We start from the raw sequence: 15,675 nt of genomic DNA on the forward strand, positions 1-15,675 counted from the left end.
AACATACAGAAGGAGAATGCTCAAAATAAATGCGTATTCAAAACAATCACATTTCTTTCTATATTTTAACCTGGCATTTCTTAGGAAACAATCAAAATGATTGCACTTTTAGTGACCTATTCTGGAATTTAAATAGAATTGTATTAATTTTACTGAAAAGTATAATAAGGTTGTGAAGTGATTTTAAAGACTTATTTTTATTCTATATTATTAGAAACATAGCAATGCTATAGTAATACTTTGTCTAGAACAGTTGAGAAATAATCTGTCCTAAATAAACCAATTTTCCAAATAAGTGAAGTTTATAACTTTAATAGCCAGTTATCTTAAAAATAGTCATTGCTTTCATGGAAGCAAAATATAGTACATATCATTCTGCTTTGTTGAACAAAGTGGAAACCAGTTTAGATTTTCTTCATGGTATAAGAATCATTATTCCCTCATTATATTGGACTTTAAAACTGCTCCCCAACTGTCCCCCAACACCAAATGGCATTGCCATCATATGCTTTTGGTATACAATTGTATATCCTTTTTATAAATTTTATATGCTTTTTATAATTTTACTCTTTTCCCATGTTACTACTTATTATTTTTTAATATAGTTAATAATTGCTCTTTATCTGAGAACAATTTAAAAATCAAGTTTATGAACTTGGTTTTACATTAAATCCTAAATCTTTTGGACTTTGGTGGGCAAAGAGAGGGAGATAAACATCACTCCGTACTTTTCCTATGTACTGAACTTCTGATACCTGCACATACACAGTATAGTAAGTACAGGAACATAAAAAATAAATAACATTTATCTTAATTTTTCTTATCTTCAAGATATTGAAAATCATGTTTGAACTCCAGTTCTTGTTGCTACCATGAGAATCTGGCATGTTATACCATTAGCAAGAATTTGAAATACTTTGCCTAATAGGGAAATGAGGAATCTCCAACAGATATACCAAAGGAAACACACAGACCAATTTTTTTGTGTGGCATTTGACTAAAAATTGTTGTCCTATACCTATTCTTGCCAATTTTGGAGGTTATGGTCTATTTCATTCTCAAATCCTGGGGCTCTGAGATTCACCACCTCCCACCACCATGCTAGCTAGGAAGAGTTGCTACTTGAACAATCTTTTATCTCCATGCAAGCTTATGAATCCACGTATTGGTGCAGAAATGCGTTTAGTTGTGTGTGCGTGCGTGACACACATACTTTACATTTTCCCCAGTAACATACGAAAAAAGTTAACACAACTGAGCCATCAATCTTCATGTCTTTGAAAATTCACTAATACAATGTATATGTTAAGATAAGAAGGAAGCTAGTACCATGCTCCCAGGCCAGGGTTCTTAGTTTACAAGTTTATTATAAAAAAAACACTGCAGTGCTCTTGTGCTGTGACATCCTATTACAGGAGAAGGAAAAACAGTTCTATTCAAGACAACTCATCAGGTTCTGACTGTAACAAAGAACAACTGTGGCTGAGATTTGAGGAGAAATCTTACAATTAAATGATATCCCTGAAAATAAACAATGATTTCAAAATGAACAAGCAGAAGGGAGACCTTGGTACTTATTTTTAAAAATGTTCATTAAGCTCCAATAATTGCTGCTATCTTTATCTGTAGTCATGCTGAGTAAAGCTATAGTTAAATGGAAGTTCAAGTGGATTCACGAGGTATTAGTATTTACATCTTATTATCTGCAGTCTCTCAGAGAAAGCAAAATAACTACAAATAGCACTATGCCAGAAACTGGTTTCTTGACCAACAGTGTTGGCACGCAAGACATTCATTCATTCTAAAGTGGCCACAGCTGTTGATGACAAGAAGTTTTGTATTTTTATATAGTATATCTTTCGGTCCATGTGAAACAAGTTTTTTTGAATGTTAACTATTCTCAGACACTTTGGAGTTACTTATTTCCATTAGATCAATAGGTGTTCTCATACACTCTGAAGAGCTTTGATGATGTGAAGGAATGTTGGTTCCATAAACTTAGTGTCAAAAGATACTCTGTAAGAATAAGAGCTAGTACAAAGTATTGGGGGAAAGGTTCATATTCTGGTCTTCTTTTGAAGAATACCATTAGTATTTCAAAGAACCTGAGAAGTACTTCAACAAACCTGGGTAATTTTGTTTAATATAATAATGCCTTATAAATTTAGGGCAATTTAGGAACAACTAAACAGCCAGGAAAATATTCTGTTGTTTTCTTGATAGGTAAATGCCTTTATTATATAGTTTCTTGGGTATGTGAGTTCAAAGTATGTCGTGGAATGCGAAGAAGCTGAACAGGATAGTGGTTGGGAAGTAAGGTTTAAATTCCAACCCTGTGTCACTTCCAGGACATGGTCTGTCAATTACAATCCATGTGGCCTTGGATACGACACTTGAAATCTGTAAGCCTCATCTTCATCTGCAACGTGGGATGATCATCTCTGTGGTTTTTATGGGAATGAAATTGCACAATGCATGCCCAGCACATAATAACATTATAAATGTTAGCTAATATTAAGATTTTTCAACCCATAGGAGTTGATTCCCTGGTGCCGATAAGACAAGTTCAGCTCAAACCTGTAGTTACAGAGACTCTTGATGAAACATCTTAGATTTCAGCAGATGAGGGAAAGACGTGTTTTCCAAAAATAGAAACCCATGAGGAATTTATTGAAAGTCATACCTCCCTCGTACCATCTTCTATTGAGATGTGGCAAGTAGAGAAGGCAGTCACCATAGCCATCAAAGTTCAAACTATATGTGGCTTCATAGATACCTTGAATTTTTCCAACTGGAAGCACAGTCTCCACAAAGATCCTCACATATGTTGTGACAGTATGTACTTTTATACGCTCTCATTTTATATCCTTTATTGCTTTAAAAATTTTCATCAATGTGCCTTTGCTCTACTTTTTCCCATTCCCATGTTGACTTTATATGACCAAGGTATTAGTTATTCATCTCTGCTCCATCCAGAGTTCCTGTCTCATCCATAGACTATGAACTTTTCAATTATAGAGGGAGCCTGGCACACAGTAGATGCCCAAGAAATATTTGCAGATCCAATGCTGTTTTGCAGCATAGTCCGATTCCAACTCATGTGGTAAAGATGCTATTTCTCTGAATCATGAAACAATCTCTGTGTCACAGATTTGCTGCTTTAAAGTTCCCCTGTATCATAATGATGTTTAGAAATACTATATTCTGACTCTTGATTTTGGCTCAGGTCATGATCTCATGGTTTGTGAGATCAAGCTCCACATTGGGCTCTGTGCTGACAATGTGGAGCCTGCTTGGGATTTTCTGTCTCACTCTCTCTCAGCCCCTCCCCAATCACGTGCACGCACGCGCACTTTTTCTCCTCTCTTTCTCACAAAAATAAATCTTAAAAAAAAGAAATACTGGGGGTGCCTGGGTGGCGCAGTCGGTTAAGCGTCCGACTTCAGCCAGGTCACGATCTCACGGTTCGTGAGTTCGAGCCCCGCATCAGGCTCTGGGCTGATGGCTCAGAGCCTGGAGCCTGTTTCCGATTCTGTGTCTCCCTCTCTCTCTGCCCCTCCCCCGTTCATGCTCTGTCTCTCTCTGTCCCAAAAATAAATAAACGTTGAAAAAAAAAATTTAAAAAAAATAAAAAATAAAAAATAAAAAAAAATAAAAAAAAGAAATACTGTGTCAACTGATATAGTCGCAAGAATTTTTCAAAAGAAACTTAAAAAATATATCGACACTTTTTACTTAAAATTATTTTAATAGTTGGGGCAACCTGGTGGCTCAGTTGTTTGAGTGTCCAACTCTTGATTTCGGCTCAGGTCATGATCACAGGGTCGTGATATCGAGTCCCAAGTCAGGCTCCGCACTGAATGTGGAGTCTTGTTGAGATTCCCTCTGTCTCTCCATCTCCTCCTCCCTCTCTTTTTCTCTTGCACATGTGCATTCTCTCTTTAAAAAATAAAATTTAAATTAAAAACAAATTTAATTTTAAAAAGTTATTTTAATAGTAGCACACCCAGAAGTGCTTTTTGATAAATATACATTGATAACAAGTGTTGGATAATTGATGGGAATGAGTATCATGACTGCTTTTGTCAAACTTGTTTGAATGGTGAAACTTCTCTAAATAGTGAGTTTTCCAAATTTTAGAAGATTGTATGAATTTGATGTGACTTATTTCCATTTTGAACCAGTTTTCATCTGTGCCAGTAGAACCTTCACTGAGACTTGAAAACCCAGGTATTTAATCTTACAGTCTATATTATTTTTACTAATTGCTCTATAATGCAGTGTGCGCTGGACGCTGAATAACTCATTCTCTACCTCAGGTAGTAAAATCTATATCTTGCCTTAAGGTGGTGATTCATTTTAAAGCATGTCCAAAGTACTTTTTTCCACTTATTCTAATTTTAAAAATCTCCTCTATTTTTTGCACAGTGTCTTTGGCAGGATCCCAGTGCTTAGATGGGTATGGTCTCAAAGCTTGGCCATATTTTACTCTGATGTCCACTTTAGAGTACTTTATGGGGAAAATGTTTTCAAAGTTCCTTTCCCTTTGGACTATTCTTATGATTCTTCTGGAAGAAAAGGATATCATATCCCTTAAATACCCTTTGATCTACACTCGCTAGTCTACTTTATTATTTAATCAGAAGCTTTCTAAAAGACTGAAGAGAAACTTCTTAAGTGCTAAGGAGGAAAAAAAAAATGTTATCTCTCAGTGTTGCAGTAATAATTCTAAATTCTTCTAAGTATGTGAGGTCTTTTTTTCCCTGAATGCGTAAGTATTGCTATTCGCCAAAGGAATTAGGCTAAGTACTGTTCTTTAGCCTTAATAGCAAGCACATAAAATAAATTTTTCATTGGCACTTTTGTTAGAGTAAGAAAAATAGGGTTACAATGGGCACTTGATCAGTTTTCAACAGTTTTAAAAGCCTTATCATGTTCTTGGTTAGTTTTGTCTGCTCTTGCTAACTAAAAGAACATCCTGGAGGAAAGGACTTTTGGCTTCTAGTTCACATGTATTCTAGTATGCCATGTTGCCAAATACCAACTAATGAACAATGCTTAGGGTTAAGAGGGGTTAAAAACCAAGTTCTGTCTTTCTTATATGGATGGTAACTAATCTCAATGGCAGATAACATGGAAAACTTCTTGGGACCCCCCTGCCAGATAGAGTCATATGACCAAGCTTTTATGGCTTTTATGACCAGGTAGTGGGGAATGCATTGCATTAGAGCCATTCTCACTAGTTATGTCTGCCCCTTATTTTGACAGAAGTGGAAATTGAGACCCAAGGAGGTAATCCTCTTACTTAAAATTAGGCCACTCGTTAGTAGCTCATCCAGGATTAGACTCCAAATTGATGGCCATTCATTTACTGAGCAAGCACTGGAGTACATCTTCAATCCATGAGGAACCTTACAGTCAAGTGTGAGAAAATGGCAGGCAAGCCAGCAATTATGATAGAGAGTGATAAGCACTGGGAGCTGTGAAATACAGAGAGATCACTTAACCCAGTGGGGTGCTGGTCAGGGAATATTTTTAAGGGAAAGTTTGGGTGAGGTCTTTTGGGAAAATGATCTAGATTTCTGAAAGCTTGCTTTCTTTTGTTAAAATAACCTTGGAGGATTGGGAAAAAGATTACAGAGTATAGGTACAAAGAGCCTAGCCCATGGTCGGTGCTCACTAAAAGCTGACCAGTATTATAAATGGATCAAGGCACTCCAACTACCTTTTAGGAAAGACAGACACTGTTTTAGGGAGAGTGTACTGCAACCCAGAATCATCCACCAAGATACAGAGTTATAGAGGAGGTCAGTTTGGGGTAGTCGTTTTAGAGTAGCAGGTGGTAGCCAAGAAAACAGTGAAGGAACCCCTAAAATTGTTATGGAATGTCTCCCTGAGAGTAGAAGACACCAAAGAAGTTGCAAAGACCCCTGCTCTAGGAAGTGGATGACCCTGGTGGTAAAAGGAACAAGAGACAACAGATTCTTAAGCTTCTTTGATACTTTGAACTAATGTGTCCATAAGAAATCATTTCTCCAGGTTCTGAATATCCACCCAAGCTGAGGAAGTGGGATAAATCACCAGAGTGGAGGCTCTTGACCAGGGAGTCCATGGATAGATGGCATGCATTTGTACTTATTTGCCCTTTTTTCTGTGGAAAGCATTCATTTCTTTCATAAGATTCTCAAGCTGCAGATCATCAAGCTGCAAAAATTTTGAGATCCAAAGCACATAAAGTAACTCAGACCTTTAACTCAAGGTCACAGGCAACTCTGGCACAAGGAACTCATACATAATTGGGGAACCCTGCAATCATTTCTCCAACAAAAATATTCATTAGACAGGAGTGTCCCCAGGGTTCTTGGCTTAAACAGGCACCTGGGCAAGAGGTGTATTTGGCCAACTTGCGCTTGTCACATTGGCAAGCCACCAGCAGCATTTTTCACATTGGTGGTGCCCCGTGGAAACACCTTGCAGGATTTTACCTTGCGAAATCCTTGCCAAATCCCTATCCTCTTGGAGGCGGATATGTCAGTTTCTTGCCAAATGGGTTAAAGCAGAAATGGCCCTAGTATTGTGGAAAAAGATATCCCCTCTCTTCTTTCTTAATAAGAGAAATGCATAAGCATTCTGAGAACGTGTGGAGCGATGAGTGTTTAAAGGCATAGCATCTGATGCCAACTTCTTCAAATAATGATTATCTCATTTAGCAGAGACTTTAGTCTATAGTCTGTGCTTGATTAACAGAATAGTGTCAGGGCAGTAGTAATGTCAGTGTTAGGGCCAAACATAACAAATTACTCAAAATCATGGTTTAAAAAAATAATTGGGGATGAAAAGGATTTAATACAAACTAAGTTGATTAAAATTGTATCCCAATAGTTAGGAACACATCTGGATAATTAAAGATATTGCACCCAAGGATTCAAAATAACACAGTATGATTTTTTTTTTTTTTTTTTTTTAGTTAAGCTTTGCTTTCTTAAATATTGGAATAAGACCTATACGCCATCAATTGAGCAACTGTCCTCTTCATCCTCTATCTGGCCCAGTAACAATCTGGCTGATAAAGTGTGACATTGTGAATAATCTTGCTTTTGCCAGCTAGGCTTTTCCCACCTGCTATCACAGATGAGCCACACACCAGTATTTTCGTCAACCTGTTTGCAGTGCTGCTCAGCTCACATTTGAATTTGGTGAAGCAACCAGAAGAAGCATCAAAATTGCTTTCCATTCTGAGTGCAAGTAAAGAAAAGTAAGCTTTTCTTTCCATGCAACTTAATCCTGACACTGGTGTTTCCTGGGCCTGAGGCCCACTGCTGATGGAAGCAAGCAGCCTCGTCTTATCAAAGTCCTTGGGGTAGAATTTTATCATAGTTTCTTAGCTTTTTGTGCTTGTTGGAAGAATTTGATGAGGTCATAAAATAAATTATTTTGTTCTTTGAGAAGTCATGGAGAGATGTCCTCCATGGCATGTAATGCAGGGGAATGTGCCACTTGATGTATGTCACGTCACCAAGGTGAAAGTGTCTTTGTTAATGACCCTTGCAGTTAAAGAGGACTCGCACTTTGCTTAACTACAAAACTAGCAAGGCAGCAATGCAAAGGACAAACCCAGGCCCCCACAAGAAAGTGAACAGAGGGGTGTCAGATGTATCCCTTTTTTCCTAAGGGAGTACCATGGAAGGCTTCTGGTCTCGGCAGGCAGTCTCCATGGAATAAAGAATTACCAGGTCAGATGAACCACGAACTCACAGCTCATCTTTTTTTTTTTTCCACCAAGCCAGGGAGGAGATAGCATTTCACTAAAAAGATCTCCTCATTCTCATAGAAGGGAATTCTTGCCATGCCAGAATTGCTTCCTTTTAAATTCACTTCTTCCCGCACCAATGATAGGTCTGACCTGCCCTTAATCTATTAACCAGTACTCACCCCCTCACCTTTCTTTAATTATTTGATAAACTCATTCACCCTAATTACCTTTCAGGTTTTATTTATTCAGTTTCATCTGTTTGGTAAAGGACAGGAATATTCAGGTAATGTAGCTCCAGGTGGTAGGTGGTATTTCTTTCTTTCTTTCTTTCTTTTCTTTTTTTTTTTTTTTTTAAGGCTTACACCCAATGTGGGACATGAACTCATGACCCTGAGATCAAGAGTTGCATGCTCTTCAACTCTTGACCTCTGGTCAGGTCATGATCTCACGCTTCATGGAAGCGAGCCCCACATTGGGCTCTGTGGCCTGTTTGGGATTCTTTGTCTCCCTCGTTCTGCCCCTCTCCCGCTTTCTCTCTCTCTCTCTCTCTCTCTCTCTGTCTCTCTCAAAATAAATAAATAAACTTTAAAGAAAAAAAAGGAACTGCATGCTCTACCTACAGAGCCATCCAGGTGCCCCAGTAGGTGGCATTTCGTATGTAGATGTTTTTGTTACATTCTAGTCATTCTTCTTTCTCCTCCAGAGCTGAGAACACCCCTTAGGGTTGTCAGAAGAAATTGTGGATACTCAATTAAATTTACATTTCAGATAAACTACAAATAATAAATACAAATATATCTTGAAGGTGATTTCATCTTTTATCTAAAATTCAGATTTACCTGGGTGTCCTATATTTTTATTTGCTAAATCTGGTAACCCCAAAGTGGTTCTGCAAATCAGATAACTTGCTCCTCAGAATTTGGGATTGATTATATTCTTAAGGCATATTTTTGTGGTAATTTCCTTACAGCACATAACAAAACATTATGAAATAAGGACAGAATGAAAAAAGAAAACAGGGTTAAACATTAGGTGAATAGAAGTGGGATAGTAAGAACCCAACGAGTTACCTATGAAAGCTACGAAATTTTTACATTGTCAGAAGAGAGTGATATGAACATAATTCCAGCAAATACCCAAGTTAGCTTCAGTCATTCTTCCAAATGCATTAAAATGTACATTTTCGTCCAGAGTCTTGATTTGGCATTCTTAGTGAAGCTCTCCCACTTACTTCAGTCTACATCCTTCTGTCTTCTGATATTTTTCCAGAAATACATTAAACAAAAGAATTGCACTTGTAACCATAGAACATCTAGTGTAGTTCATCAGTATTTGTGTGTGTGTGTGTGTGCGTGTGTGTGTGTAGAGATTTGAAAACATTTGTACTCTCTACTACTTTTTCATTAAATGTGCTCCAACACTTCTGAACAATGGTTATAGCTAATAAAAAGTTGAGAGCAATAATATATGTTAGTGAAGAATAGCAGAGATCCAAGATCACAAGATGCTTTTTGGAGTTTTATAATGAAGTGGTTATTAATTTGGCAATAGAAAAGGCACGAGGGTGCAGAGAAAGGGGAAGCTGTCCAAGTGGTGAATTCATGGACTCTATTAATGAATGAAAAAATTAGGATAAATCAGTGTTAGACAAGAAGAAAATATTGGCTTTGAAGTACAATTGAACTTATTGAGGCCTCTGAGTAAGATTCTCTGGAGTAGTACCTAATTGGGTGGCTCTTTGCCTTCCGGCCATGTAGTTGAGTGATCAAAGGGCTGACCCCTCACCCAAGATGGGCGAAAACATTACTCACTCCTTGGAACACTAAACTTGAACTGTGAGACATAGAGAGAAGTTGCTGGACTTAAACCTGGTAACAGTGGTGCCCTAGAAAAAAGATAAGGAATTTCTACAGTCATAACCTTAGAAGCTGTCCTTACTCCTGCATTCCTTTAATTTTGGATTTCAGCTCTATCTTAGATTGCATGAACTAGTTCAGTATTTTTCCAACAGATGTCTTTGTGCTTAAGTTAGCTAGAATTTGCTTTTGGGCTGCTTGCAAGAAAAAAAAAATGTATGACGTTTTGAGGTCAATTTCATCTTTCATTTTGATTCTCATCCAATCAAAAGTGCCAGATATTTTGTTAGTGAGGAAAGAGAGAGTGGCGAATGAGATGAACTTGATTTCTGCTTCATGGAGCTTTCAGTCTAGCAGAGAAAACAGACACTGATAAGTAATTAAAGTATAGAAATGGAAGGGTTCTATGCATTCATCAACAAATATTTATTAAGCATCTATAATATATAAGACACTGTTCTAAGCCATTGGTACTCAGTAAAGAAAACAAAGATCCTTGCCCTTGTATCTTGTAGCAGGGGATGAAAGCGATAGATAATAAACCTCGAAATATATAAATAAATAACATGGATTTAGAAGATGGTAATTGCTATGGGAAAAGAATTAAAAAGGGGATCAGAAGGAACAATATATCAAAAGGCCTGGAAGCCAGAGAGAAATGGCAGGTTGGAGAAACTGAAAGATTATTAGAGCTAAAATACTGGCAACAAGGCAATGGCTCAAAATGAAGATGAAGAGGTTAGGTAAAGTAGATTGTTAAGGACTTTATAAGCCATTTTGAGGATTTTGAACTCATCCTAAGGCAATCCAAAGCCACTTAAGAGTTTTAAGCTATAGACTCACATGATCAGATTTGCATTTTAGATTTATCATTCTGCCTGCAACCTGGAAAACACATCTAAAGCAAACAGTAGTGGATGGGAGAGAGTAATTAGGAGGCTCTTGTCCTAGTCCAAATGAGAAATGGTGATGCTCTTGACTAGCATATGTTTCATGAATTGGAAAACAGTAGCTGTGTTAAAATGGCTGTTATTGAGGCTTAGATTTTCAGCTTCTCACATTTAGAACAGATTAATGCCTGTCCAGATTTATCTTCTGTTCTTTGGGCTTTGATGCTATATAAAGCCAATTTGAAATGTTGACCACTTTTTCATTGGCTTCACATCCATGAAGTTTAATTATGCCTCATCTTTAGGAACAAAAATATGATAAGTGGATATTTAAGGAACTGTGGCAGCCGTAAGACAGGCATTCGTTGTACTCCCTGTAGCATCTGTACCTAACTAGCCTCATATTGTCCTCCTCAAATTCTGAATCGATACAGGACACAAGCAAACCAGGTATATACAACTTCTCTATGAACAGGGCCTTCCCTCTAAATTCTCATATTCTTCTCTTCCCCAGTGAGATAGTGTAGATGATGTAGAAGAAAACCACATGATCTTTTTACCACTCCACTGTTGGGTTTAAATGAAGGGTTACATTCCTTTAAGCGATGGGTCATTTGGCCTTATGATTTGTCATGACCTCTTATTACACTCACATAATATTTTTTTTTAATTTTTTTTTAACGTTTATTTATTTTTGAGACAGAGAGAGACAGAGCATGAAGGGGGGAGGGGCAGAGAGAGAAGGAGACACAGAATCGGAAGCAGGCTCCAGGCTCTGAGCCATCAGCCCAGAGCCTGACGCGGGGCTCGAACTCACGGACCGCAAGATCGTGACCTGAGCTGAAGTCGGATGCTTAACCGACTGCGCCACCCAGGCGCCCCAACATATTATTTTTTAAAGGCAGTGCAACTAGACAAGTATTATGCTTGTTTGCTGCACAAGCAATCAGCACTTAACCAGTATCATATGTATATGTTAAGGTTATGCACTTCTGTAATAATTTGAATTTTTTTAAGTTTATTTCTTTATTTTGTGAGAGACAGGTGGGTGAGAGGCAGAGAGAGAGAGAGAGAGAGAATCTCAAGCAGGCTCCGCAATGCCAGCACAGAGCCTGAAGTTGGCCTCGAACTCATGACCTAGGGATTGTGACCTGAGCTAAAATCAAGAGCCGGACACTTAACTGACTGAGCCATCCAGGTGCCCCTGTAATTATTTGAATTTTTAATTTCTAGTTTATATACTAACCCCAACCTAAAGGGTCAGTTCCTTCTTTCCTTTGAGCTGGGTCCAGCTCAGGTTCTTTCAGCCTTAAAGATGTAGACAGAAATTGTATCTAACCTTCAACTCCATTGCTTGCCAGTCCCAAAATATAATAACAAAAAGAAAAAGACACTTTTCAATTTCCTTGTCATCCCTCCAAAAAGTTCCCCTCTTATTCTTGAGGAAGCAAACAAGGAAGAGTACCAAGTACCACTTTACCATATTGAAACATTGTTGTCTGTGGTGCAATTGAATGTCTTCGGTTCTTGAGAAATCTGCCTTTCCTAAGGAAGCTGGGAGCAGAGGGAACTTACGGATATGGTTTGTAACTGTTCCCATTGCACTATCTTATTATAAGAACGTACTTTTTAAACATGGGTTTCCATCTTCTATTACTTTGTGTCTTGGAGGCTCTCCCTCATGAATTACTTTGCATCTTGTTTGAAGTGAACCATTTTAAAATTTATATCCTGTCCTACTTTTATTTCAAGAACTTTACTTAAAATATCTTTTGTTCTCTTGCCCTGCTCAGATCTGCAATATGCATGCACATTTTATGCATTTCACACTCTTTAAGATAGAGAAAATAATATGCTAATTTGAATAGTGGTAAAATCAGAGTCAGGATAGAGATTTTATTCTCAGAAGAGTGGACAGTGCAATATCTTCTTATGGCGTCTGTTCTCTCCATTGTTAATATAAGTCATGTAAAAGACGTGGTTTAGTAAAACAAGGCAGTAGAACATGAATTTGGGAGTACTCTCAATTTGATGGAGCCGCATAGTGGGTGTTTGCTCCTTGAGGGCAGGGAACATGTTCTCCTCCCTTTTGTGTCACCTACTCCACCCAAGGAGTCAACCATATACATACCAGTAACTCAACATGTACTCAGATGAATGGAAAATATTGAAATTAATGATAAATCCTTACGAGATATTTAATACTATATTTAATTTTACTAGAAAACACACAAAGATGGCCAAAGAAGAGATTTTGACTAGGTTTGAAGTACTGGGTTTTGTCACTCTCTAGGACTAGGAAGTGGACACCCCCAAGGAAGGGAACTGCTGGAGAGCAGACTAGAAATTAGACAAGTGGTCCTCCGATATGAGTACACAGAGTGCCAGGCACTACCTCCTGGAAGTGTCTGATTCAGTAGATCTGAAGTGGGGCCAGTGGCCCTCCCCAGTGATGCTGATTCTGCTAATCCAAGTAACCCACTTTAAAAACTACAGAATTAGACTTTTCGAGAGAGCTGGCTCAGCTGAGGGGACCTGGGCGTGCTGCCTTGCTGTGTGATCTTCACAGAGAAGGGGTGACTTCAGAGATGTCTGAGGGCAGTATCTAGAATAGTTTCAAGGGTCTTGCTTTCTCTTGATCAACAGGACTGATGGCTTCACTCTGGCAGGAAAAGGAGATAACGGTTTCACGAACTCAAATGAGACTTAAAATTAGCTGACGTAAATGAGATAGAAGTTGGAATGCATGGAATCAACTTAGTAATACTTTTAGCTAAGTTAACCTAATTTAGCAATGGAAGACCATGTACATACATATCTAAGCTAATTTATATATAGGTTATTCCCCGAAATATCCTTACACTGCAAGGAAAGTTTATGCTCTTTAGCTGACTGTGCATATGTCAAGGTAAATGGGGAAGGTGGAGAAAGGGCAGCCCAAGGAGAGAGGAAAGCCCATTCATCCTAGAGAAAGCATTTAGGAGAAACTACCCCCACCTTTCCCCCTGCCCACTAAAGGCTGTTTCCCAGGTAAATAGCATTAGGAAGTTTCTGAAACAGTGGAAACAGCTTTGGTAACCAGGTATCATGGGAACACATTTCATCTAATTGCAGTATTGAAATGGAAATTACCTAAAATTTAGAACCGATTTCATATGCTTTGTTGTGTTCAGCTAATTAGGCTCTTGCATTTTTAAACTTGAGTATGAGGGGTTTTTTTTGTTTTTTTTTTTTTTAATTTTTTTTCAACGTTTTTATTTATTTTTGGGACAGAGAGAGACAGAGCATGAACAGGGGAGGGGCAGAGAGAGAGGGAGACACAGAATCGGAAACAAGCTCCAGGCTCCAAGCCATCAGCCCAGAGCCTGACGCGGGGCTCGAACTCACGGACCGCGAGATCGTGACCTGGCTGAAGTCGGACGCTTAACCGACTGCGCCACCCAGGCGCCCTGAGTATGAGGTTTTTACATACTTATCTGTGTTTCTTCTAGATGAATTTTATGTAAGGCAGTAATCATTTAAGACTTTGGGGGATATTGACACTTTTGTCATTACAGGATTTCATGGACTCAGGTAGATTTTCTCAATTTGCCAACAAAAAGGAATAGAGAAATTTGTCTTTAAAAAATGATACATGTTGGTAACCAAATGGTCAATTGCTCATATTTAATTTTAGTTTAATTTTTGTTAATTTGAAAATATTTTAAAAAAAACTGCTTAGTGATCCTTTCAAGGAAAGACTCAGCTCATGTATAAAAAAAAAAAAAAAAACACATAAAAATGACTCTGGAGACCTTGGCTACACATCTAGCGGTCAAATATTTCAATGCTTCATTGCTCCCGTTCCTGTTACAGGTACATGTGACAGCGCTGCAGCTATGAGTGGAATTTTAAAGAGGAAGTTTGAAGAAGTTGACGGCTCTTCACCCTGCTCCTCTGTGCGGGAATCAGATGATGAAGTTTCCAGCAGCGAGAGTGCTGACAGTGGGGACAGTGTCAATCCATCCACTTCTAATCATTTTCCCCGTGAGTACGGAAACCATACCTGAAGCTAATTGTCTGGCTCTGCAGTGAAAATAATTGTATCATCTTGGTCATTGTTTTGAACCTTTATTACTAGTTTTGTTTTGTCCTTGTAATTGATTTAAAAGCAAAACATGATTAAGTAAAAAAAGAAGCATTTTTGAGGTATCAGTAGATTCTTTTATTTGGATTGCTTTTGGGAGTGGATTATTTTGATAGTGTTAACCAACTGATTCAATGAAAAAATGGTATTTTTTTAAATTTTTTAAATGTTTGTTTATTTTTGAGAGAGAATGAGAGAGGGAGAGAGCAGGGGTGGGGCAGAGAGAGAGGGAGGCAGAGGATCTGTGCTGACAGCGCAGAGCCCAATGTGGGACTCAAACCCACGAACCCTGAGATCGTGACCTGAGCCGAAGACAGCCGCCTAAGGGAGCCACCCAGGCGCCCGCAAAATTGTATTTCATTATTATTAATTTTAAAAGGGAGCACCCTACTGAGAATATTTGGGGAAAGACAAGTCCAGACACAGAAATTTATCCTCCCAAAGCTGAAATGATATTCTGGGGCAGGAAAAAATAGATGTATTTGGGAGTGGGAAGTCTAAGTTATAATGAGAAAGAACGTGCCACCCCTGCAATAAGAGACAAGAAGGGTACAAAACTCTCCCAAGTGTGTAAGTGCATGTGGTTTATACTTCTTTCTACTCATTCCTTTATTCTTTATCCCCAAGAATAATATTTAAAGCCCACAAAGAAAAAATAGAGATGTATGCCTTCTCATTGATTCCTCTTTCTGTCACACTGTGTGTTAGCCAAAGCAGGCTTCTTCAGGTTCTGAGCTGTCAGCACAGAGCCCCATGCGGGGCTTGAACTCACGAGCTATGAGATCACGACCTGAGCCGAAGTTAGACACTTAACCGACTGAGACACTCAGGCTCAGAGCGCCCAGAAAATTCTTAATACAATCTGCAAACTAAAAGAAACTGGCTAGTAATAGTTAAATGATCTTCTTAAAGTTATTTTCCAACAGGAAGATTTTACTATATCATGATACCATGAGAGATAACTAGTCTTAGTTTTTCCATTTTTCAGTTAAGTGGCTGATTTTATTAATATGCAATCCTATAACATGGAATATAATTTGGAAATGTGAA

The 15,675-nt window shown here is 38.2% G+C and overlaps 1 protein-coding gene across 3 annotated transcripts in view; it reads left to right on the forward strand.

Annotated features, from left to right (window-relative positions):
• Positions 1-15,675, forward strand: part of CSRNP3 (cysteine and serine rich nuclear protein 3) — a 213,833-nt gene that overhangs the window by 114,074 nt on the left and 84,084 nt on the right. For all 3 annotated transcript variants that reach the window (XM_040475251.1, XM_040475252.1, XM_040475253.1), the window contains one exon: positions 14,355-14,525. In XM_040475251.1, the coding sequence (XP_040331185.1) occupies positions 14,355-14,525 (171 nt within the window). The remainder of the gene's footprint in view (positions 1-14,354; positions 14,526-15,675) is intronic.

Source organism: Herpailurus yagouaroundi, unplaced genomic scaffold (assembly GCF_014898765.1).
Source record: "Herpailurus yagouaroundi ecotype Mexico unplaced genomic scaffold, PumYag 140, whole genome shotgun sequence".
Taxonomy (NCBI): domain Eukaryota; kingdom Metazoa; phylum Chordata; class Mammalia; order Carnivora; family Felidae; genus Herpailurus; species Herpailurus yagouaroundi.